The 26,976-nt window shown below is 36.8% G+C and overlaps 1 protein-coding gene across 1 annotated transcript; it reads right to left on the bottom strand.

The window, feature by feature from the left end:
- Positions 1-382: 382 nt before the first annotated feature.
- On the bottom strand, positions 383-26,976 carry LOC149839820 (uncharacterized). Its single transcript, XM_090002832.1, has 8 exons — positions 26,485-26,976; positions 25,471-25,519; positions 24,981-25,038; positions 23,859-23,953; positions 23,658-23,761; positions 21,520-21,648; positions 9,007-11,106; positions 383-886 (listed from the first exon to the last, which is right to left on the bottom strand). The coding sequence occupies exons 1-7, from the start codon at positions 26,625-26,627 to the stop codon at positions 9,027-9,029; spliced, it is 2,658 nt and encodes an 885-aa protein (XP_089858958.1). The 5' UTR covers positions 26,628-26,976; the 3' UTR covers positions 383-886; positions 9,007-9,026.

Here is a 26,976-nt window from a genome sequence, read left to right as displayed (position 1 = left end):
TTGAAATTATAATTTTGAAATATTTTCTAAATATTTTCAAATCAAAATGATTTTAAAGCATGCATCATATTTTAAACCTTCACTTTTCAAAGGTCATAATACAAGCATGATTCAATAATCATTCAGGATTTTAGAATAATCGCTTAGTCAAATTTAGGCAAAACAAAAGACATTGATTCAATCATTGGTTCGATTACCCTTGGTAAAGGCGCCAGAAATGATCGAACCTCATACCGACAAACGAGTCCCTATTTTCCATCTTTTAAAAAAACAGAGGCGAGTTATTTTCTAAAAAGATTCTTCACTAAAAAATGTTTGAAATGCAAAAGGATCCCGCTCAAGGAAATTTTTTGCATGGATAGCAAGCAGGTATCAAACAACAGAAGTTATCCCAATGTGTATTAAGTAATCAACCCAGTTTAGAAGTTCCCTCTGTCATAACTAATATTGCCTTTTACACTTCACACAAACATGGTTACGAACAATGGGCACATTTTGAATACAATGGAAAAGGAATTATAGCCTAGAATACAATGTTGTGAAATAGCTAATAAGTTTACGTGATAGGAAAGCAAAGCACTTGTAGGCTCGTTCCGAAGAAAAGTCTACACTCGTAGCTCGTAGGCCTTCCCATTGACAGCTGGCTGCTAGGGGAAGACCGAAATCTAGGCATGAAGTTGACCCTTATTCCTTGGCGTGAACCTTAGCTTTAATCTTTCCGCATGACAGAAATATACAGGTCAACCTTGCTCCCATTAGACTCAACAAGTACAGGATTGGCACCATTATTGTCTTTCCAATCCTCTTCTCCTCTTCCTTTCAAGCTATCTTCATTTAGTAATTTACAATGTCAGCATCGTACTTACATCTCGCTCTCCACAGCTACCTGCAAGTCAAGAATGCATCAATAATATAAAGCTACTATATATAAAGTACCAAAGGGAAAGTTCACATTCGAGAATCAGATATGTGATACTTTTCACACTAAAATATGTCACAGATTTTAATCCAAGAGCAACAAGCAACGTCGACTCAAAGTTATATCCAGTTCAACTGATTAAACAAAAGCATACTGAGTTATTAGGACATAAAAGTTCCCAAAGAAAAAGCAAATGACCTCAAGTTTGAGACAGGTGTACCTTTATGCAGGCAAGAAACTCACAATTGAGAAAGGAAAGTGGATAATAAGATGAATGAACGATAAAGAGAAGTCCTGATTAATCACAGGATGATATTCATGATTCATCTAGTTTTTTTATAACCCAATAAATGATACAGCACATATTGGAACAACTCAGCTTTCCCCTGAAGTATAATATTCCAGACGAGAAAACACGTACAACAAGTTCCAGTAGATCATTGATCATGCAGCCAAGAGAAGGAAAAGAAAGACTATATATACTTTAGCAACCACGCATAATCAGGAAAACAAGAAGAAGATGCACCACTAGTTTTGGGGAAACAGATTATTAAAACATGAAAGAGAAAGAACAATACAAAATTCTAGCTATGAGGTGTCTCCATTCTTTCTAGAAGAATCCTTATGGCAGCCAACGCCGTAACAAGTCAAGGAAAATGCATTGGGGAAAGGTTTGATATATATATATATATATATATATATATATATATATATATATATATATATATATATATATATATTGTTCTAGAAGAATCCTAGGACTTCAAACTATGTCACATGGACTCACCTAATAGGCGTGAAGAATCCTTGCAAACAATCAAGTTTTCAAATAACTTGATACTTCAAATACTCAATACACAAAATAAATGCACAGTGTTTATAAGCTTTAGACCACAAAAGAAGTGCAATAAATGCAGTGTTTATAAGCTTTACACCAAAGAAAGTGCAATAAATGCACAGTGTTTATAAGCTTAAGGAGACAACTCCTTACTCTAATCCATGCATACAATGGGCTCACATAGCCCTTATTTATAAGCAAACTTAAAAGAGTCGTTGGGCTATTCCCAACAGCTCTGGGAATCAGCCCAAAGTCTATATTTTTAAAACTGTGTACACAGTCAATGGCTGACTGTTGTACACTGTACACAGTCAACCACTGACTGTGTACAAAAACATTATAAAAAAAAACAAAAATAAGAAATGAAAAAAAAAATTACAAAAATAAAAAAATAAAAAAGAAGAATTACAATCATATTTAAAAACATGAATATGCGCAAAATGTAAAAATGACTAAAATACCCCTACAACCAATACAATAAAGAAATATATATTTTATATATTCAAGTCGATGAATACATATACATATATAAAATATATATATGTATATGTATCTTCTTTTATATATAGAAAATATATATAGAAAATACATTGTCTTATAAATTACAATTTAACACCCCCCTCAAACTTAGGGCAAGATGACCGAAAGTTTGCCAAGGAGGAAATTGAACCGCGGAGCACACAAAGCTTTGGTGAAGAAATCTGCCAACTGATATTCTGAAGTTACATATGGAAGATCTATAACTCCTTTCAGATACCCTTCCCAAACATAATGACAGTCCATCTCAATGTGTTTAGTCCGCTCATGAAAAGTATGATTTTTGGCAATGTATATTGCACTCTTGTTATTCCAGCATAGCTTGGTGGAGCCTTCTATTGAGATCCCCATGTCTTCTAATAGCTGATGAATCCATACAATTTCCATGGTAGTAGTCGTCATGACACGATATTCAGCTTCTGTTGAGGATAGAGACACTTTTTGCTGCTTCTTACATCTCCATGAAATCAGCGAGTCTCCTAAAAACACACAAAAACCAGTGGTGGAGTGACGGTTATTTGGGTCACCTCCCCAGTCAGAGTCGGTATAAGCAATTAATTTTAATTCAGAAGAAGAGGATAAGAATACTTCATTGTTTAGTGTGCCTTTTATGTATCTCACAATCCGCAAGATGGCACTCATGTGAACTGATGTTGGTGCATGTTGGAACTGACTTGCAGTATGAACTGCATGAGAGATATCTGGTCTAGTAATACTCAGATACATCAAAGATCCCACAAGCTGTCTGTAGGGGGTGAGATCGGAGAGAGGAATACCATCATCAATCTTCATTTTGGCTCCTACTATAGCAGGAGTTTCACAAACCTTATCATCTGTAATACCTGACCGGTCAATAATCTCAGAGGCAAACTTAGTTTGAGATAAAAAATACCCTCTATGAGAGTAAGCAACTTCAATACCAAAAAAATAAGTTAGAAATCCTAAATCAGACATTTCAAACCTATCCTTCAAAATTGATTTTATGCTTTTAACCCCTTTAGAATCACTTCCGGTTATAAGCATATCATCCACATATAAGAGCAGAATGACAATCCCTACATTTGTTTTTCTAACAAATAAGGGAGTGACAGTGAAACAGAAAGAAAAACCATTTTCTAACATTACGGAGTTAAATCTATCATACCAAGCCTTAGGGGCTTATTTTAAACCATAAAGTGCTTTTCGAAGACGAAACACTTTCCCTTTGGGAGTCTCCATTCCTGGTGGAGCATTCATATATATCTCTTTATTCAGATCACTATTTAAGAAGACGTTTTTAACATCCATTTGTTGATTGAGGCAACAGTAATGAGACATCGGACAGTGACCATTCGAGCCACAGGGGCAAAAGTTTCTTCATAGTCAATCTCGTATTCTTGACTATATCCCTTTGCAACTAATCGAGCCTTATATCTCTCAAGAGATCCATCGCTCTTAGTTTTTACCTTAAATACCCATCTACACCCTATTGCTTTCTTACCCTTAGGAAGATCTTGGAACTCCCCTCACATTCCATTGTTTTCAGCCATTCATCATTCTTTTTGGCTTCTTTGAAGTTTTTGGGTTCTATATAGGAATGAATGGCACTAAGGCAGACTCTATGTTTAAGAGTAAACGAATCATATGAAATAAACCTAGAAGGCATCTTTCTACTTCTCTCAGTTCTTCGTAGGTTTTCATCATTTGTTGAATTGGACCCACTAGGTTCACTGGATTTTTCAATTGCACTCCTAAAACTGTTTTTATCTCTATGGGTATATGTTATAGGATCTCTCAATGCTCCTTCACTTCTATGTTGGGAGATAGGTGGATGGGAAGAGCCATCTTCTTTATCATTGACGTCATTATGAATGAAATCGTCATCACTATCATCATGTGCTAACATTTCAAATAAAAAGGAGTAATCCATGTTTTCTTCAAAGGGTTCACTCCTTTCAAAACCATTAACATTTTCTAGAAAACTCACATTTCTGGAAACATATAGCTTGTCATTCTCAATATCATAACAACGAAACCCTTTTGGGGTTTCAGAATATCCAAGAAAAGCACAGGCAATAGCTTTTGGCGAAAGCTTATCATTCTTGTCAGTAAGAACAAAACATTTGCAACCAAAAATTCTCAACCGACTATAGTCGGGTTCTTTGGTATACAATTTTTCAAAAGGCGAGATATTGTTCAAGTTTTTAGAAGGTAGCCGATTTATCAGATAGACAGATGCTAAAGCCGCTTCAGCCCAAAAACCTTTTGGGATGTTTTGAGAAACAAGTAATGTTTGAGTTGTCTCTATTATATGTCTATATTTCCTTTCGGCTAACCCATTTTGTTGAGGGGTTTTGGGACAAGATCTTTGGTGAAGAATACCATGACTTTCAAGATAATTTTTGAATTCACTTGAAAGGTATTCTCTACCAGAGTCAGTTCTAAAAATTTTTAGATTCCCATTAAATTGATTTTTAATCATCATATGATAGGTTTTAAAAATTGAGAAAACTTCATATTTGTGTTTAAGAAAATAAATCAAACAATATCTCGTGTAGTCATCAACAAAAATGACATAATATGCAAAGCCTCCTTTTGATAGGACGGGTGTCGGTCCCCATACATCCGAATGGATAATTTCAAAAGGTCTTGTTGTAAACATAGATCTTTCACAAAAAGGCAATTTTTTCATTTTCCCAAAAATACATTCATTACAAGTTAAATCACTTTTACATAGACTTTTAACAAAAGGTAAATGAGAAATTTTTGCAATATTTGGATGTCCAAGTCTCTTGTGTCACACATTAATATCCTTTTGTTGGACAACATTACAAAACAGGTTCTTTGGAATTTGAAGGGAATCAACATAGTATAGATCGCCCTTCCTAGAGCCTTCCCCAATCAATCTCCCGGACCGACGATCCTGTATCCAACATTTGTTAGATGAGAACTTTATATCACACCCATGATCTGAGAGATGAGAAACAGAAAGCAAATTTAAGTTTAATTTGGGTATAAATCTAATTTTTGGAATAAAGAACCCTTGTTTTTCAAAATTTTCTATTCCTCTTACTTCAAGAGATGTTTCATCCACAGTTGAAACAAAAGATGGAGAGGGATTTTTTGAGTATTCGGAAAAAGAACTAAAACTTGGGGTCATGTGAAAAGAAGCACCCGAATCTAAAAGCCAAGAGGTCTTACCGAAAGGAGAAGAGGTTGACATGGCGGCTCCGGAAATAGCCCATTTTAAAAGAGGTTGAAGTGCATCCATGATTTGTTGCAATGAAAGAGCTCCATTTGAAGATGACGAGCACTCTTCCCTTTGAGGTTGGGATGTAGTAGCCATGGCAAATAACTTTTTCCACTTTGGGCAAATAGGCTTGATATGCCCCAGTTCCTTACAAAAATGACATAAAAGCTTGTTATAATCCTTCTTCCCTCCTTGACCACTTGAGTTTTGATTCTTGAAGTGAGGAGGCTTGTAGGTCCTTAAGTTGCTCCCCGGTCTTGAGACGGCATTAACTCCTTCATTTTTTTCATTATAGGAAGGTGTAGCTAGAACACTTGGGTTGTTCTTGCTTATACTCATACGAGTCTATTCCTCACTTAGTTTAGTAATTACATCTTCAAGAGAGGGGAAAGTGAAGGCGGATAAAAGAGAAGATCGGATTTGTTCGAATTCAGGCCTAAGCCCATTCAAAAAATTAAAAAATCTATCTTCTTCCAATTGTTTATGACGAAGCTCTATGGCTTCTCCACTCCACTTGGGTTCGAGCATAGCAAGCTCATCCCAAATAGAAGAGAGTTCGACAAAATACTCCCTTATAGTCATCTCTCCTTGACGAAGAGTTAGAGCTCTCTTTTGGAGGTAATATTTATGAGACAGGTCCCTAGAGGTGTACATCTTCTCAAGGTACTCCCACACTTGAGAAGTCTTCTTAAACTTGATAATATTGGCGTTAATTCTTGTTTCTATGGATGAGAAAATCCATGAGAGGATTTTAAAATTCCTCATCTCCCATTCTTCATGCTTTTTGGTATAGTCTTCAAGAGCCTTGGCTCTTTCTTCGCCTTCAAGGATTTTTATTTCTCCTTTCTCCATCAAGGTTATCTTTGGCTCCGGTTCGGGAATCGAGCCTTGAACATAACCCCAAAGCCCTTTTCCTTTAATGTGAGCCTCCATGTTTCCGGCCCAGACGTGATAGTTGGACCCATTGAGTTTGAAGCCGAGAGAAAAAATGAGAGTCTTTTTCACCCATTAGAGAGGAGAGATGATGAAAAAGAATACGTACCACAAAAGATTTTTAGACCTTTCTTGATAAAAGAGTCTTCTAAAATATTGGATGAACAAGCGAATCCACTTCAATCACCAAAAAAATCGAGGGCATGCTTTTCGAGGCACCCAAGAATTCTTGCAAACAATCAAGTTTTCAAATAACTTGATACTTCAAATACTCAATACACAAAATAAATGCACAATGTTTATAAGCTTTACACAACAAAAAAATCGAGGGCATGCTTTTCGAGGCACCCAAGAATCCTTGCAAACAATCAAGTTTTCAAATAACTTGATACTTCAAATACTCAATACACAAAATAAATGCACAATGTTTATAAGCTTTACACAACAAAAAAAGTGCAATAAATGCACAGTGTTTATATGCTTTACACCAAAGAAAGTGCAATAAATGCACAGTGTTTATAAGCTTAAGGAGACAACTCCTTACTCTAATACATGCATACAATGGGCTCACATAGCCCTTATTTATAAGCAAACTTAAGAGACCTCTTATTAGAGACGTTGGGAATCAGCCCAACGTCTATATTTTTAAAACTGTGTACACAGTCAATGGCTGACTGTTGTACACTGTACACAGTCAGCCACTGACTGTGTACAAAAACATTATAAAAAAAACAAAAATAAGAAATGAAAAAAAAATTACAAAAATAAAAAAGAAGAATTACAATCATATTCAAAAACATGAATATGCGCAAAATGTAAAAATGACTAAAATACCCCTACAGCCAATACAATAAAGAAATATATATTTTATATATACAAGTAGATGAATACATATACATATATGAAATATATATATGTATATGTATCTTCTTTTATATATATAAAATATATATAGAAAATACATTGTCTTATAAATTACAATTTAACAATAGGCTGCCATACCCGCATCGATGCGGGTGTGGCACCCAGTATGGCAAAACGCGAGTTTTTCCGCACAGGGTGCGGGTTGGGTTATTTTGTTCAAAATGGACTCTGTCAACTTTGACCAAGTCCATTTTGGTCCATTAAAAAAATTTAAGTGGGGTGCGGGGGTTTAGGGCATGACTCATCCTCCCCCCCCCCCTCCCCTCCTCTTCCGACGGCGGCGACAACGACAACCTCCTCTTTCGATGGCAGCGACGTCCTCCTCTTTCGATGACGACGAAGGTACATCTCTCTCTCTTCTTCTTCCTTCGCCTCCTCTCTTTCTTCTCTTCTTTCTGCCTTTCTTCTTCCTTCTCCGCGTCCTCCTATCTTTCTTCTTCCTTCTCTTCTTCACTCCCCCGCCTCCTCTCTCTCTGTCTTCTTCCTCCTCCTCCTCCTCCTCCTCCTCTCTTTCTTCTTCTTCCTTCTCCTCCTTCCTCCTCTCCTTGTTGGCGCAAGAGCCAAACCCAAGCCTGCTGGGTTCGGCTATGGTGAACCCAGGCCTGGGTTCAACAGAACTGAACCCAAGCTTGGGTTGAGTTTTGAGTTCGGTCAGTTTTTTTTATGAATTTTATTTTAATAAAATTTTTATTATATATACCCCTGCACCCAAGTTTTTTTAAAGTGCCGCATCACCACACCCACACCCATATCTGCACCCACACCTATGTGACATAGAGTTCAACTGAAGAAGTAGCTTGTCTTCATACAGTTCTGCCATCTCTCTTGATCTCTTCCTGTACAGTTCTAGCATTCTTGGTTTCAACAATCTATCAGGCTGAAATCAGACACTAATATCCAAGTTAAAGCCCCTATGAGAAAACTCAAAGAAAGAGGAGCTTTTGGTTCTTCCATAGTTCAAGGACCTATTTCCATCATCTGATCCCACTGTTTGTTAACATTGTAAAAAAGTGATCCATTCATGAAGAATAACTTAGATAACCCTGCCTCAGTCCTCTTTTCATGTAAATTATGAAATTTACAGGCATCTAGTATAGTTACGTCAAAAACTCCATAAATTGGAGGCTTCCATGTTCATGGGAATTAGAACCATAAAGATCAGGGTAGTTTCTTTCTTATTTAGTTAGTAACCTCACTGTCCTAATTAGCACCACACAAAGGACAAGCTCCTCCCTGGTTTATTTGTTCTGCATAAATCATTTTTAGTAAGATAGCATGACTACAAATCCAACTATCTCACTCGTTCCCACTTATGTCTTTGTTCTTAATATTGGAATAAAATAGTTTTATGCTCAGAAGAACAAAGTTGAGCTCATCCTTAGGAGAACAGCATCGAAAGCTTATGGAGTGATACTACAAATGTTCATAGATACAAATGAATAATTTAACAAATACTTGATAATTAATAATAGGTTCGACAGATAGACATACCAATGCAGAAGATAATTCATTGCACCTGGTACTAATATAGAATACTAATTAGCTCAAAATAAATTATCTTAGCTACACGTTGCATTCTGGAATTGATCAGGTTAGCACTTCTATAGTCAGGTTGGAAATATTTACCTTTTGATCCTTCCAGAAGATCATTTGACTTCTTTACGAATATCTTCGAGGTTTGAATTCCAGCCAGCTCCGCATAGAGTCCCATTTCCCATAAAGCTAAGAAATATAGCATTTCGTTTATGATTCCCTTCACCTGAAATGAGTTTCTTTTCCACAGCACTGGCTAGCGCTCTACGCTTCATTCTTGATAAATATGGTGGAGAGACAACAATAGAGCTTCTACCAGGAACACCAACTTCATCATCTGCATCTACACTATCTATAGAGCATGCGCTTTCATTCACCAATGTTGCTACATGAGCATCATTTCTGAGATGGCTCATTTCACTAGGGGTAAGTATGCTGCTCTGCATGTTATTGCACCCAGATATTTTCTCATTCCATTTTGATTCCACAGACAAATGTGGCTGTCTCAGCCTTTTTCTTAAAATAGAAGGCATGTTTGTAAAAGTTTTGGCTGCCTCCTTCAATATAGATTCTGGGCTTCGTGGAACCAAATCAACACCTTTAATAATTGAAGTCGTAACACCATAAATGGGTGGGGAAACCATTTGCTGACCGTAAGCCCGCTGAATCAAAGGAGTAAAGAGATTGAAACCTGTAGGCATCTCGCAACTTGTCGACCGGGGAGACTTGTAACAAGAAAAAGTACATGGAAACTCAGCATGATCTGCAGATTCAGCCACTTTATTGGCTCCATTATCACTTGGGCATGGGAAACTAGAGGATGGAATCTCAGTATGAGATGTTGATTCAGAAATTCTGCAAGTTGGATTTACTTCACCATTTATCAAACATGACAATCTAGAGACTGGAATAACAGCATGATGTGTTGATTCCAAAATTTTACTGGCTTGATTGGTGCTACCATTTTGCAGATATGATAAACTAGAGGATGGAACCTCAACATGATTGTTTGATTCAGAAGTCTTGGTTTCTGCACATGGCAAAGTAGATAATAGAATTGTAGCATGATTTGCTACTGCAGAATCACTGTTAGTTTGATTGATCTCAACACTTCTGAGATACTTCCCTGACTTGTTTCTTAAGCTTGATTTCTTGTAGCAGAGACCAAATTTAGACTTCTGAGGCCCTGGCTCAGGTAAACAGGATTGTTGGCTTCCCTCTGTAACACCTGCAAAGGTATCTTTGCCAAGAAAAGCTGCCGTACATTGTTCTGACTTGTGATCAGAAAACGTTGAAGTAGAACACTCCAACTTGTGTTTGCTTTCGTTCTCTGACCTAACTACATTTGCAGATTGGTCAGCAGGTTGAATGATGAAAGATACTTCCTGACCCAAACAGCAAGTCTCTGTGTTTGAAGATTGCTTGCTTTCACACTTTGACCCAGTTACATTTGCAGATTCGTCAGAAGGTTGAATGATGATAGATACTTCAGGACCCAAACAGCAACTCTCTGTGTTTGAAGATTGCTTGCTTTCACACTCTGACCCAGTTACATTTGCAGATTTGTCAGAAGGTTGAATGACGACAGATACTGCCTGATCTACATGGAAACTCTCTGTGTTTGATTTTGTTGTTAAATCCTCATTAGCCAATACGGATACATCCTTTGAACCACTAATGGAACTTGAACCAGGTGCAGATAGTGGATTTTTGTCTAGTTCTCCACTGGCAGGCCTTGCTACATACTTGGAACAATCATTCACGCCTAAAACACTAGCCGATACAGGTTTTGTATGTAATTCTTCCAAAGCTGATAGCACTGTGTTGCTCGATTCATTACGTCCATCTAATATCACGGCTGACATTGGCTTCGTGCCAAAAACTTCACCAGCTGGTCTTGCTATAAACCCACTATGCACACCTGATATGAGAACTGGTGGAGGTTTTGAGTTTAATACTTCACCAAGTAATCTTGATACATCCTTAGGCCCATTATGTATACCTGAAAAGGAAGCTGATAGGGGTTTTATGTTTAGGGGTTCTGTGTTTAACTCCTCACTGGCCAGTCTTGCTACATCCTTGGACTCATTATATGCACCTGAAGTTGAAACTGACAGGGATTCCCCAGCTAGGTATGTATCAATCTTTTTCTTCCAGGAAGTGTTCCAGTGATTCTTGATCGAGTTGTCAGTCCTGGATAAACAAAGACGTTAGCGAAACAAAAGAGGATCCAAAATGGTCAGTGAAAACATAAAAGTATAATGTGAATGGCATCTTTCAGACTCATATACGTGTCTATAGGTCAAAGACATACATGCTTGTGCCTAACATTTGCTCATATCACAAGAAGTTTGATCTACCAGATAACATACAACATGATACATGACAAAAACTTGTGCCCATTCCTTTACCAAATATATTACTACACATGCTATGAACCACAGCTGGAATATGCGATCACAGACATCCTCAGCAAGTCATATGCCTGGCTAGTTTTCTAAAGCTGCAATGTTAATGTAATGCCCGAAATGGAATAAACAAATTAACAAATAAAATTTTCCATATTTTTGTTCACTGTGAAAAAACACATGCTACCTATTCCACAGAAACATGCCTCCTACCAGTTTCTGCAGAAATAACACTCCTGCAATTGTCCATGCTGCCCCAGCCATAATCTGACTCGGAAGAATGGTCACAAAGCTACAGGATTTGCTCGTTTCACAATTCCCTGCCTGCCATCCAAGCATTAGAATGCTGCCACATTGTCTTTATCTAGATGACAAGCTTTTTCATATTTTATGGATGATTTTGTAAGAGCAAGCTCAATCTATCTGGTGAAATTAGAAGATGAAGTCTGTTCCATATATCATGTCTTTCACAAGAATTTTGGTATTAATTTCTCTTTGGTAATTCAAGAGAAAATAGCATTCATTATCTACATGAGTACTATGTCACATAGGTGAAGGTGTGGGTACGGGTGCGGATGCGGCGATGCAGCACTTTAAAAAAACTTGGGTGTGGGGGTGCGGGGAGGGTATATATATAATGTTTAACAGTTTTAAGTTAGCACTATGTGTATGTGTGGGCATATATATATATATATAATATAGATAAAAATGGACTTGATTAGGGTTAACTGAATCTACTTTTGGATAGAAATGGACCTCAGTGTGGTGGACTTCACCTAACACAAAGGAAGCTGTGTCCAAGTGTCACACCCACCTGGGTGTAGGTGCGACACAGGTGCGGTGCCCTGTTAGAAGAGTCCGTGTGACATAGCATGAGTACCACCAAATGTTTGACACTAAAGCTTAAAGCTGATGTCCTTACACCCCATTGTAGAACATGTGTGACACGTGTCATCACTTTCAGCAAATGGCCCAAAATAATAATGGACTGGAAGTGCTCTTTCTGCTGCCTTTCTCATCAATAAAATGGCCTCTGGCATTCATGGTGGTGTCTCCAAATTTGTCCTCAATCTACTATATCTAATGTTCTTGAAAACTCTGGTTGCATCACACCAAGTCCCACAGTCCCCCTCAACACAAACCTATCTTAGATAAACAAGGTATGCATTTATCAAGTACTTACTCTCTCAGATAAGGTATAAGAGTTGTGGCCCTACTAGCAAAAGCAAGGGAGTTTTACATTTTCCCCAACCACTCCAATCAAACCCCTTGAGTTCTCCTAAGAGATATTTCCTCAACAGAATTGAATAGAAAGTAAACAATGTATGCACAACAGTTTTAATGATTTTATTGTCATGTAGCCAAGTGATTTGAAAATGGTAAACCATCAATCCAAGTAAAAAAATCTGTAGAGAGGTTGTTGGAAGTTGGAACTGCCATATGGAAATTGTAAGTATATATTAGCCAAACATTGAAAGGAGGACGTTTGTGAAATTAATCCAAGAGGATATAAATATCAATGAAAGTAAATTTCAAGGGTAAGCCTGTGAATTCTTCTTGGTGAGACCTTTTTCTGTATATTTGTTTTCCTTTGATGAATGCTCCTCTTTTATTAAAAAAAGTGAGAAAACATTGCTACAAAGAAGCTAAATGTAGTGTAGAAGACTTCCAAGGCTTCAATCACCACCATCGGGATCAAGCTTGGAGTGATTGAGAAAAAAGGTGAAAGTCTATTATCAGTATACTCTTTAAGGAGAAAACATGTAATCATGCCTCTTACACTCACAAGCAGAAACTCAAAATTCAATATAATCTGAATTTCTTGATACCCCTGCTGTTCTTGGTTGCAAAGCTCCAAATGGTAAAAATTCTTCAATTTCATCCTTTATTGCTCTAAAAAAGACCAAAGATTGTGCATCTCTATTCTCCCATACTTTTTCATTTTGTGCAAGTTTCATCCAAGTCTAAAAGGACATTTATTAATAACAACTCTATCCTTATTGACACCATAAAAGAAGTTATGAAGACTCTTTAAGTGGAACAAACTCATGATGAATCGGACAAGGACCACACAAAAGAACAAGACATGGAAGTTGGCATGCCTACTACCAAAAAAGAAACCAGCTGAATGAAAGCAAATACCTAAGTTAAAATTCAATCTCGAAGCTTCCGTTAAAGATAGAGAAAGCGAGCTGGGTAATGAACGGACAACATGGTAAAACATATACACAAATTACAAAGATACTTTGTTCCCCATAGGGAATCTTATTAATTTCTTGTTTTTCAATGTTTTTTTCTTGAGGACCATGAGATAAGGTCTACACGGCATCATCACCAGCCTTACAGGAGAAAGCAGAAATGAAAAAAATGTAGAATTTTGAACTTACTTATGGACACTAGAATACTAGGACATGAGATGGAAGAGACTCCAAGAAAATAAATCATACATATATATATATATGTATTTATATGTATATGTATTTATATGTATATGTATGTAAGTATGTATGTATGCATGTATGTTTGTATGTCTGTATGCATATAAAATATGTTTGTATGTGGCAGCAGCCAGCACTAGCACCAACATTAGCATGGGTGCACTGAGCATTTTTTAGAAGCACCATGTTACATGGCTTCATAATGATCTGTGTTAGATTCCTCATTTGTCTTGGTGTAGATGCACACTAGAGTTTCATAATTTTGTGTTGACCATAAATCAGATTAGCTTTGAGAAAAGAACTTTGAAATTATCTTCTAACTGGCTATCAATTTCAATATGCTTCGATCTCTCATGAATGCATATGATCAAATGCTCTGTGAAATGCAGCATTAGTTTATCAACACAACTTGCCAGGGAACCTGAGATTTGGTTTAAACTATTAAGAGAAAACTTGAACTAAACCATGGCCTTTCACACATATCTATGTAGACCCTCTGCTCAGCCATGTCTCCAAAAAGCTACATTTCTTCTTGAATAGTATAATAGCTTAATGATCTACCTTTATAATAGACCTGGTCCTATTGACAACAGTATACAATCAAGTATCAAAAGGATGGTGATAAAATGTGATTCATTTTTTCCAGATCTAGTCCTATTTAGAAGTGTTCCAAGATCTTGTGTATAGCTTCCACACAAGACAAGTGTAATGCAAGCATAAATTGGCTAACCACATTGACCTCTTAGGCTGTATTTGAGAGCTCGGATCTCAGATCCGAGGATCTGACGTGGCATGGGTTAGCGCTGATGTGGAGTGGGCCTCATGCCAAGATCCGAGTTCGTCAAACACGCTATATGAAATCCTCACTTTTCAAGGATCTCATATGCTGGGTGTAGGTCAGGTTAGAGATCCTCGGTTTTGGGAACTGCAGGTCCCAAAAGCACCCTTAGGCTTATGGTCTAGTAATGCAAGGTCATTAGATTAAAAACAATAAGATGCCTAATGCTAGTAAGTGAGAATATGACCTACATTATTTCCATAATAATGTGAGATCAGATTTTTCTCCTTTTTCTCTTCTCCTTTCTCCATTCTATTATCTTTGTTACTCTTCTTAATTGTTTGCAAAGAAACATAAAAAAAAAGACAAGCAACTTGCTCCAAGACTTGCCGACAAGTAAAACACACAAATATCTCTGATAACATGGCAGAACTTGTAAGGAATGGCATGTTTATGTCATGATGTTATTTGTCTAGTATTAAAGGGTTTATTACTCATTTGTTGTGCTTTATGTGATTAAGTCATATTGTATTTCTATTGAGGGTAGACTTATCTTTTGTTTAACCCTAATGTAAAATATAAATAGTGGCTGAATGAGAATTGAACCCACGACAGAAAACGTGGGGTATATTACTCATTCGTTGTGCTTTATGTGATTAAGTCATATTGTATTTCTATTGAGGGTAGACTTGTCTTTTGTTTAACCCTAATGTAAAATATAAATAGCGGCTGAATGAGAATTGAACCCACAACAGAAAACGTGGGGATTGATTGCACTTTCTTCATCTTCCTTCTCCCTTCTCTCTCACCTCATCTTTGGACCAGGTGGCACAAATTTTGATGGTATCAGAGCAATGTCTTATTTGGGTTCAAGCTCTCAATACTTTTTCTTTTATCCTTTCCTCTTCTTTCCTCTTTTCCTCCCTATCTTGCCTATTTTCTTCTCTCTTCTGCTCTTCCTTTTCTCTTCTTGGTTTTCTTCTTTCGGTCTGTTTTAAACTGTTAACAGATCTGTGTTTTGCTTTAGACAGATCTGATCTTAATGGTATTGGGATCAGATCTGATCTGTGTCATTGATTCAAGGCTTTGTTACTTACCTCGATCATGTTCCCCATCTACTGAATTGTTACATTGATTTCCTTTGTGCCACAGTTATATATACTTATGTGCTCCTTAAATTGCAAAGGTTTTTCTGTTCACCAGATCTGAAATATTTGTCCTGAAATATGAATATATTGCTCTTGATTATCCTCTGTACCATGAATACATTGTCCACGTGATTATTGAAAGTTGGGTGCTGTGATTGTTATCGATAGCATCTACATACTGCTCTCATCTCCTTATCTGATTCAGGCAAAAAAAAAACCGACGCCTGTTTTGAGCAGTTGCTTTGTCGGATTTGGTCATTGATTTCTTGATCTAGATATCATTGTTTCTTTTTTTCTATGGCAGCAAATATGTCTAACCTGTCAATTCATCGTTCCTTTCTCAGCTTGTGCCTGAAAAACTGATGCCTTCCATTTTTTTAATATGGAAGCGTCAAATCACCCCATTCATTGAGAGCTTGGATTTGATGAGACATCTGGACAACTTTGATCTGATTCCCCGAGTTAATTTCAGAGACGAAAGAGGAAGGAGAGAGTGCTAAGACAGTCTCCACAGGCAATATGGCATATCACAGTTGGATTCAGCAGGATAAAATGTTAGTTGACTATCTCTTGTCTATGCTTTAGCAGGAAATTCTTGTCGGACTCGATGACGGATTGGCAGCTAAGGAGTTGTGGGACAAGCTTCATCAGTCTTATTCACAAGTTCTAAAATCCAGAGCAATGCAGTTGAAGAATTTCAAAACACAAAAAGAAGGGATTCCTTGATAATGGAGTCCATGAATAGAATGAAAAGCATTGTTGATGAACTGACACTCATTGGTAGACCAATTTCAGAGGGAGATCATGTTCGGCAAATCCTAGCAGGCTTGGGCTTAGAATATACTATGCTGGTTGTTTCCTTGCAATATCAGAAAAAGTTTCCTTCATATGAATCTTTTTGTACTACGGTGTTGCACTACAAAGCATCACACATTCAGAAAGCAAAGGGTGAGCATCCAGATAATACTCATGAAGTGCTTAATATGAAAACAGGTGCGGGACGTGAGCGAAATTGGAAAAATAAATGAAGAGGAAGAGGTCGGGGAAGGAATAATTGGACAGGTGGAAGACGCATTCTTCCTCTCCCCCCAAAGTGTGATGCCAAAAGCTCCACGGGCTGGTCAAAACAACAATCAGCAAAGGAATACATTTCAGTGTCAGCTTTGCAAGAAAAGAGGGCATACTGCAGCCAGCGCAAAGAAAGTGGATAAAAAACAGGAGAATCGCTCGTAACAAGGAAAACAACCAATTAGTACAGTAAATCAAGAAAGGGATAAATTTTATGGCAAGATTTTTCAGAGGAGATGGACAAAACATGAGCAGATCGGAAAGCATGAGCAGTTGGTTAACACAAATGAACAACTCTACAGGTAATGATGTTTCAACAATTGATATACATGTTGTCACCTAAGTCACACGGACTCGGCTATAAGGTCGACGCACCCGCGTCGACACGCCCCGACACGGGTGCGGACACGGGTGCGGCTTCGGACACGGTCAACCAAGTGTCGGACTCGGTCAATGCACTGGGCCGAGTCCGTCCACATTTTAGACTCGGTCAACTTTGACCGAGTCTATTTTTGTCCAATTTTAGTGCAAAAGACGTATAAAAACTAAAAATAAATCGATCTTTATATATATATATATATATATATATATATATATATATATATATATATATATATATAGCCGAGTCTTATTATTGTTATATATATAGTTGTGTCCCCTAATGGGCACAACTTTGACCGAGTCTTATTATTGTTATATATATATATATATATATATTTTAAAAAATATATATATACATATATATAGCCGTGTCCTATTTGCGATAGTGATGGATGAGCTTACGAGATCAATTCAAGAAAATGTACCGTGGTGTATGTTGTTTGCTGATGATATTGTTTTGATTGATGAGTCTAGAGCTGGGGTTAATGCTAAGTTAGAATTATGGAGACAAACATTGGAAGCTAGAGGTTTTAAGTTGAGTAAGAGTAAGACTGAATATATGGAATGTCGGTTTAGTAAGCAACGAAGTAGTGATGGGAGTGTAGTGAAGCTTGGTGAGCAAGATATACCGGTGAATGATTATTTCAAATATTTGGGATCCATCATTCAAAAGTATGGAGAAATTGATGGAGATGTAAATCATAGGATAAAGGTTGGGTGGATGAAATGGAAAAGTGCTACTGGAGTGCTGTGCGATCGTAGAATGCCATTGCGGTTGAAGGGAAAGTTTTATAGGACGACTATTAGACCCGATTTACTATATGGTACGGAATGTTGGGCTGCCAAGAGACATCATATTCAAAAAATGAGTGTAGCTGAGATGCGGATGCTTAGATGGATGTGTGGAAATACAATAAAAGATAAGATTCGGAACGAAGAGATACGTAAGAAGGTAGGTGTTGCACCCATTGAGAATAAGATGCGAGAGAATCGTTTACGGTGGTTTGGACATATTCGGCGAAGGCCTAATGATGCTCCAGTTAGAAGGTTGGAGAAATGGGAAAATATATTAGTTAAAAGAGGTAGGGGTAGGCCTAGGAAGACTTGGATGGAGATGATAGGAAAGGATATGAATGCTTTGAACCTCACCGAGGACATGGCGTTGGATAGAAATGATTGGAGGAAAAGGATTCATGTGGAAGACCCAAAATGAATTTCTTTTTTGGTTCATATCGCTGACCCCAATTGTTTTGGGATGAAGGCGTAGTTGTTGTTGTTTGTTGTTGTATATATAGCCGTGTCCCCGTGTCAAAAAAATTTGAAATTGCTCCGCACCCGTACCTGTACCTGCACCCATGTGACATAGGTTGTCACTCAAATTAAGGAGCAGATCCCTCTACGCAGGTCGACCAAACCAAAACACCCGATCGATAGATGGGTTTCTAATCATGCTTTCAGCTTTGAATATCAAACATTCTTCGATGAAATTCAGTAAGAACAAGAACTAGTGTCATATAGCCAATCAAGCAAGAATCACTAGTGGATCGAAGCAATGAATGAAGAAATGAGTGCTTTGCACTATTGTAATACCAGGAAAATTGTTGACAGGCAAGTGGGCAAGAATGTAGTAGGACGCAAGTGGGTGTATTAGATTAAATATAAAGCTTATGGAAGTGTGAAAATATATAAAGTGTGTTTGGTTGCTAAGGGTTATACTCAGGAGTATGAATTGGATTATGATGAGACCTTTAGTCTTGCTATCAAAACGGGGACTATTAGGCTCATCATGTTCTTCGCCATGTTACACAATTGAGAGCTATATCAAATAGATGTCAAGAAAACCTTCTTGCATGGAGATCTCAAGGAAGAAGTATATATGGAGCAGCCACCTTAACCAAAAATTGTGTAGATTAAAGAGGTCTTTATATGGTCTAAAGCATGCACCCAAAGAATGGTTCCAAAGGTTCTCTGATGAAATCTGAAGATCTGGATTCTAGCGCAGTCAAGTAGATTATTATTTATTCACCAGTACTGGTAGTCATGGCATTATTATTCTAGTGATATATGCAGATGATATTGTCATTACTGGAAGGTCTGGAACCTCCCTTGAACATATAAATCGATTAAAGGATCACATGTAGAAAAAATTTCAAATGAAAGATTTGGGAGTCTTGGAGTAGATGTTGATCATGACAAAGAAAGGATGTTTTTGTCTCAACAAAAATATGCCATTGATTTACTTAAAAGAAGTGGGATGAAAGATTGCAAACCTGTATCCACACCAGCCCCGATTGGTTCAAAGTTGATGATGGATGAAGGAAGACCATCCAAGATTATATAGAAGTATAGTCGAGGAGCTTCAGTATTTGACTTTTACAAGCTCGGATATCTCTTATGCAGTGAATCAAGTGTCTCAATATATGCACAATTTTAGAGAATCTCACATGGAGGCGATGAAGCACATCCTGAGGTATGTTACATTGAAAGATGGTTTAAGGTATTTCAGGGAGTGACAATCCTTTAATTGTTGTAGGCTTTACCGATGCTAACTGGACAGGTGATCTTGATACGAGAAGGTTCATATCTGGATATTGTCTGTTTCTTGCAAAAAAAAAATTGATATCATGTAGTAGTAAGAAAAAGAGGATTATTGCCCATTCAAGCATAGAGGCTGAGTATCGATCGATGGCAACATTGGCTGCAAAAGTTACTTGGATTAGGTGTTAAAATGTATAGTATATATTCATAAGTATATGTACTATGTACATGTATATATATAGCTTTTTAGTTTCTTTTTCTTTTTAATTTTAGTCCATGTTGGACTAGTATATATACATATCTGGATATTGTCTGTTTCTTGCAAAAAAAATTGATATCATGTAGTAGTAAGAAAAAGAGGATTATTGCCCGTTCAAGCATAGAGGCTGAGTATCGATCCATGGCAACATTGGCTGCAAAAGTTACTTGGATTAGGTGTTAAAATGTATAGTATATATACATAAGTATATGTACTATGTACATGTATATATATATATAGCTTTTTAGTTTCTTTTTCTTTTTAATTTTAGTCCATGTTGGACTAGTCAACACAAGGTTGACTAGTTAAAAAGAATCGTTGGGGGTGGTCCAACGGCTCTAAATAGAGTCGTTAGACCAGCTCCAACGTCTCTATAGAAATCCCACTTTGTGTATATATAGGGGTGAAACCCCTCTCTTTTTGTAATGCTTCTTGCATGAGTGTGACTTCAATAAAATATTGTTTTTATAATTTGTGAGCCTCTTTTGTTTGCCCCTTTGTGGGTTTTGTGAGTGAACCTATTTTGTGGTTCTTTGTGTGTTCACTTTGGTGATTTGGTGGATCGTATTGTGGCGCTTTTGCGTGTCCACCTTGGTAATTTGGTGAACTTTGTTGGAGGCTCACATTTTCTTTCATTAGGCACTTGTTGTCATGACATAAAGTATAAGTCTGTGATATACTATGATAATCAAAGTGCCATCAAGATATCCATGAATCCAATACATCATGGGAAAACAAAACACATTCAGACTGATCAACATTTCATAAGGGAAAAGACAAGATCCGTCGATTGAAGCATGTTTTGTGGGATCGGAAAATCAAGTGGCTAATATTTTTACAAAAGGATTGTCAAAGGCGTGATTTTGGTTTATGAAAGGCAAGTTGTCCATGATAAAGAAGATATGTACAGCTTGACGGAGGTTGTAAGGAATGACATGTTTATGTCATGATGTTATTTGTCTAGTATTGAAGGGTATATTAGTCATTTGTTATGATTTATGTAATTAAGTCATTGTATTTCTGTTGAGGGTAGACTTGTCTTTTGTCTAGCCCTAATGTAAAATAGAAATAGTGGCTGAATGGGAATTGAACCAGCAGCATAAAACGTGGGGATTGACGGCACTTTCTTCATCTTCCTTCTCCCTTCTCTCTCACATCATCTTTGGACCAGGTGTGGCACAATCTTTGAGAACATATTTGATTTATTAAATAATTAGGGACCTAAAAAACTTATACAGTTGAGAAATTAAGGTAACACCATAAGAATAAGAAACGTTACAATAACAAACCACCTTAATGTCTAAGGCAACAAAACGCGGATGAAAGGAATAAGCTTATCCCAAAGATAATTAAAATTTCAATTCTAGGCCCAAAACTGTAAATTTGAAGGTACATCAGCAATCCATAGCCACTTGTATGCCCTTAAAAGAAGCAAGCAAAGGATATTATTCACATGAGAACTTCCAAAACCAAAATATAGTTTCATACTGGTGCAAACAAAACTCCGTTACTCTATTAAAGCACAAACAGCATAAGGTGAATTCATGAATAGTTCATCAATAATTTCATGTTGCAAATCTGACAGTACCTTCCAGGAATAACCCTTGCTATTTCAGCCCATTTATTTCCATGTATTCTATGGGCATGAATAAGTGCTAGCTCTTCTTCCTTGGTCCACGCATCCTTCTTTATAACAGGGTTCAAATGGTTATGCCACCTAAAATATAAATAAAGTACTGGCTCAATGCAATACAGCATTTTAAAAGGAGAAACCAACACGTGAAGCTATACAGTTATTGGATGTAGAAAGATTTAGTCATGAACAATTAAAAAAGACTTTCATATAGAATGATGTAATTGTGATACAATCTCAACCTGAAGAATTTCAACTACAGGAAATGGCTTTAAATTTCTATTGGTAGGCAAAATTCAATAGGTAGCCACTATGGAATAAAATGTCTAGCCTTATTATCTTATTATTATTATTATACATTGATGGAAGGTATTTTAGTTACTTAGACCATCTTTCAGAGGTAGCCACTATGGAATAAGATGTCTAGCCTTATTATTATTATTATTATTATTATTATTATTATTATACATTGATGGAAGGCATTTTAGTTACTTAGACCATCTTTCAGTTTAATTCTTCTTACAAGGTACCTTACTCGGGAAGGCAATAAAGATTTATATCATGTTCGCTTAAGTCAAGACACATGCCAGCAGTACCAGTGCCTATTTTGAATCCATCTATCTGATCTATAGTTTATTTGAAACCCATTTATCAGATCTATAGTTTGGATCAACTCATCCAACAAGGGTCTAGTCTCATGTATGTCAGAATCAACCTACCTCTACAGAGTGGTGAATCAATTCATCCAGCAATATTCTAATCTAGTATATGTCTGAATCAAACTACTTTGTTGTTTGTGAAAAAGGTACATAAACAAAGAGGAAAGAGGAATATCTGAATTTTCTGTGCAGCATTATCAAAAGGCATGACCTTGTAGGAGTGGTTTTCCTATTAGCAAGTAGAAATATTCCAATTTTCCTTTTCTTTTTCAGTAAAATAGTTTTTTTGACCTATTTTGTGCAAATTTGAAGATTCAGTTTTCCACACATATGTATACGTACCAGATTGGTTTTCCATAAATATCACTATTCTGTAAAAAAATATCTATGGGTTGAACTATTTCCCATTTCTACTACATCTTTATTACAGGTTGATGATTCTTATATTAGGCTTTCTTAACCTATTTCCTGTTTAACACATTGGCTTATTCAAAATTGCAGTACTTGTCTCATGCAAGGGAAGTTAGAAAGTGGATCCTTTAAAATATACTTGTATAGAGAGACCCTAATTAAGGTCATGTGCTGCAATCAGATTATTGCTCTTATGTTGCATCATAACAGTGAGTTCTCATCCAGCATCACCAAGGTGAGTACAAGGGCAAACAAATAAATACAGAAGAAAGATTATCCAACTTAATAAAGTTCCTTTTTCCTTTTCTTTGACAAGCAAGCTGAGGGATAATCCCTGGGCTAGGAGACCTAACAATCCAGCTATCTCACTCAACCCCATCTAAACAAAGTTTTATAAGGTAAGGTGTAGGAACCTCCACCTGATCGATGCAATACTGCCCATTCTTTGACAGAATTTTTTATTGCACTACTGAGTCGCTAAATATTTCTTTCATAACGCAAGAATGCCGGGTATATATATATAAGGAATATATGTACCATAATTTTTTTATAAATTTGTTAACAATGACATAGAAATTCAAAGTTATTTAATGGAACTTGAAAATTGCTTCTCCCCTGATATTATTGTATGAAAAATGATGTCCACATCTGAATCAGTAAATATGCATTCCAAAAGCAAAAGACATATCCCAAAATCTCTCTCCTATCTATCATTTTTGAAATTATTGATAGATAAGCCCCTTTTCTAACTCCCTCCATCTTCAATTTTGTCTAATGTTACATTTTAGTTTTTTTTAATTTCTTCCATTTCTATTTTTTTAGATATAATGGTTTAAATGAAATGTACGTTAAGCAACAAATAAAAATGGATATAAGACATGCCTGACCTACAGGAGGGTGGGCACTTATACTAGTGATAATAGAATGAAAGGAAAAAAGTTTATATAAATATATGAAATGAAAATAAATCCATCCTAAGTCCACAACAATATAAGAATGTGTTTGCAGGTCCAGCTGCATTACCTCTCCCGACATTGCTTTCCTATACGACCTGGCAAGGATTGGGCTATCACAGACCATTTAGCTGGCCCAAACTTTGCAACCAGTTTGATTATTATATCATCTTCCTGTGTACAAAATAAAAGATAGGAATAACTCACATTCAAAAACATAAAATTCAGATACATATATCAACATCAAAAGATTGTTTGGCTAGTGTATAACCTCCTTGGTCCATGGCCCCTTCACTAACTCAGGGTTAAGAACCTTCTGCCATCGATGAAGACATTGCACTTCTGTCCTACCAGTGAAAAACTCAGCTGCATACCCGCAAAATATGTACATGTCAGTCCCCAGTTTAATAAATTCTACAGAGACATAAGAACAGGGAAGAAATGGGTTTCTTAAGCCATTAAAAGTTTTTTACAAAATTTGACATGAAGCTAAACTTAAACATTCAAAGCTTCAAGAGTGAAAAATAATGCATTCACCAAGCATGGCCAATGGCTTGCTTTTCTGACCAAAAAAAGAACACTAAATCATTAGAACTGTTGGAATAAATATCACACTTTTGTTTAGATAAATGTTTGACTCTTGGAGCTCAAATCATACATGCAAATTTCCTACATAATTTGAAAAAATCCAGTAGCTCAAGTCAGGACAAGATCCAAACTCCAAACCCATCTGTTTTACCGTATTCACTATGTCCCTGTATAACAAATCTTAGCCAAGACTTATCATAGACTAGAAAATTTGAACATTTTAGACAGCAAATATGGACCTAGTCCAAACAGGAATGTGAATATGTCTCTAACTCACCCAGTTTTCGGCATGTTCCAGTCAAAACAAACCAAAAGACAGGTGACCTCTCGCTTGTAGCCTTGTCCAATGTAAACAAAATAACTACAAAGAGACGAGTGAGAAGAGAAATATGCCAATTGATTTGAGAAATTGATTAAGGAAAAAACTCAGCTGAATTGATGATGGGGAGTACATAATAGAAACTCAATGTTTTTCCCTCAATGTTACCATCATAGGCATGTAAAATAATCAAATATAGTAAGAAATATAGTTTTAAAATTTTGAGACTGAATACACACATAGATGAATGCATTCATGCATGCAGAGCCTGCACACACACACACACTCTTAAGGAACATACTAGTTAAGTGCACATTATGATGATAATGGATATTAACAAGCCATCAAGTTCATATGTCAAAATATAGCAGAAAGTTTCTTTCATGAACATGGAACATGTGGTCTACTAATTCACGCATACCAATAAAAACTTAACAAGCAAGAAGTAAAAATTAAGCTACAACCACAATGGGGAGGAGATTGAACCTATTTTTTTCCAATTTTTTCCATTGAAATCTCTGACGGCATGGCACAATGTTTCATCCTGTAGCATCAGCAAGATGTGAGTGAACCGAACATATTATTAATTGATGAACATTATAAATATTTACTTTGAAAGTGAATCATAGCCACACTAATGCTGCAGAATTTCATTTAAATTGGGAAGTAACAGCATTTTATCTTTATTGAAGATGCTAGGCTTGCCACATATCCAGTGGCACGTTCTTCAAATTCATCATGCAGGTTTGAGGAAACAGAAAATTACTATGTTGCTAGTAGAAAAATATAGAAATAAGCATTAAAACCATTTAAAATTAAAATGTAATTGCTAAGAGAAGAATACACCAGTAACCATTGATACCACTTGACACATGAAAGCTTACCATTGAATGTGAAACATAAAATTGAGAAATAAAAGATACTGTCCATAGAGAATTATACGAGTAATAGTTAAAGAGACCACAATTGTTCTTACCTCTTGTGGTGTCCAACCACCCTTTGCTCTCCGAATTGGTCCACTTCTCCTGAATTAAAATTTCAATGGACATTAGTAAAAACTACATAAATCAGCTAACATCCTCAATCCAATAAAGCAAACTAGACCAACCAATTGCACTAGATGACAAGGTCATCATCCAACAAAAAATTACAAAAGAAGATGGAAGAAAAAGTTGCACAATGGAGATGGAATGATGAACGTAGCTCAAACTGCAAACAGAACAGAATTTGACATCATGGATTGAACTTGAAAAAGGGTAATTTATGTTTGCAATACAAATGGTATCATAATAAATAGTTCCAAACCATTAGATAGCACATTTGTCAGAAGTTCTAAATTTTCAGCTGGCTACTTGAGACAACACAGCTATATTATATCCAGAATCTAAAGAACCAAATAGTCACTACAATGTTAAGCAATATGGGATACGAGAGAAATAATCAACAAATCAATGAAACACCGGCTGTTTTGGATCAAACAAGAGAAAATAAAAATCAACGCAAAACTAACTTTCATTAGATGCTACTAGAAGAAGTGGTCCTTCTAATCAGTGGCTAATGATGCAAGAGTCAATACATAACTGCAACTATTACTACCACCAGATTTTTCATCATACCGAACCCTAATCAGCTATTAAAGTTCGAATTGCATTCCATGATGAACCATGATCTTCCTAACAACCGTCGACATAAATATAAACCCAAAATATTGTGCATACTACAAAAACTCTAATCAGCTATCACAGAAAAGCAATTCCACACCCATATTTAAGCACCCCTATCCGATGCCCACAACTTCACACGGTCACACCAAAATCAATTTACAGAACATCAAAAAAGTAACGGACGGAATAATTAACCAATCCAAATCCATGAACCCACCCCCCACCCCCAAAAAAAACAACAAATAAAACAGAAATAACACTCATAAGCTAGAAGAACACCGATCCGAAAAGAGCGAAATCCGAACGAGCGGAAACGAATCCTATACCGATGAGACGAAGACGCGGCTACGGGGCTCGAGCACCTATCGGAATCCGACGACACTGATACGGCAACGGGCTGCTTGTTCTTGACGCAGTCGAGCTCCTTCTCCGGCATCGCCATCGCCCCTCCCATGAGCTCTCCTACCATCCCCGCGCCCCCAAAAAAGGAAACTCGCCGCCTCCTAAAAACCTCAGAAACCCATCGAACCCTCCAAATCGGGAACGAAACCAATCTCGAACGCCGAAACACCGCTGGATTCAGATCTTCTCCATCCGAAACTCCACAAATCCCGCCCCAAACGATACGCAGGAAGAAAGAGAGAAAGGTAACCAGGGAAAAACCCTAACCCTAGAACGAGAGAAGAGAATCACCACCGTCGGGACCTCTCATGGAGCGCGAAAATGGCGGGAGAGAGGAAAGGGAAACCCTAGACAGAGAGAGAGAGAGAGAGAGAGAGAGAGGAGGGCCGTTGTGGGTTTTTTTACGAAAGAGGAAC

The sequence above is a fragment of the Nuphar pumila genome, chromosome 4, assembly GCF_984573655.1.
Source record: "Nuphar pumila chromosome 4, dmNupPumi1.hap1.1, whole genome shotgun sequence".
Taxonomy (NCBI): domain Eukaryota; kingdom Viridiplantae; phylum Streptophyta; class Magnoliopsida; order Nymphaeales; family Nymphaeaceae; genus Nuphar; species Nuphar pumila.
Note: the sequence above shows the minus strand (reverse complement) of the source record. Positions and strands in the feature narration are given on the sequence as shown.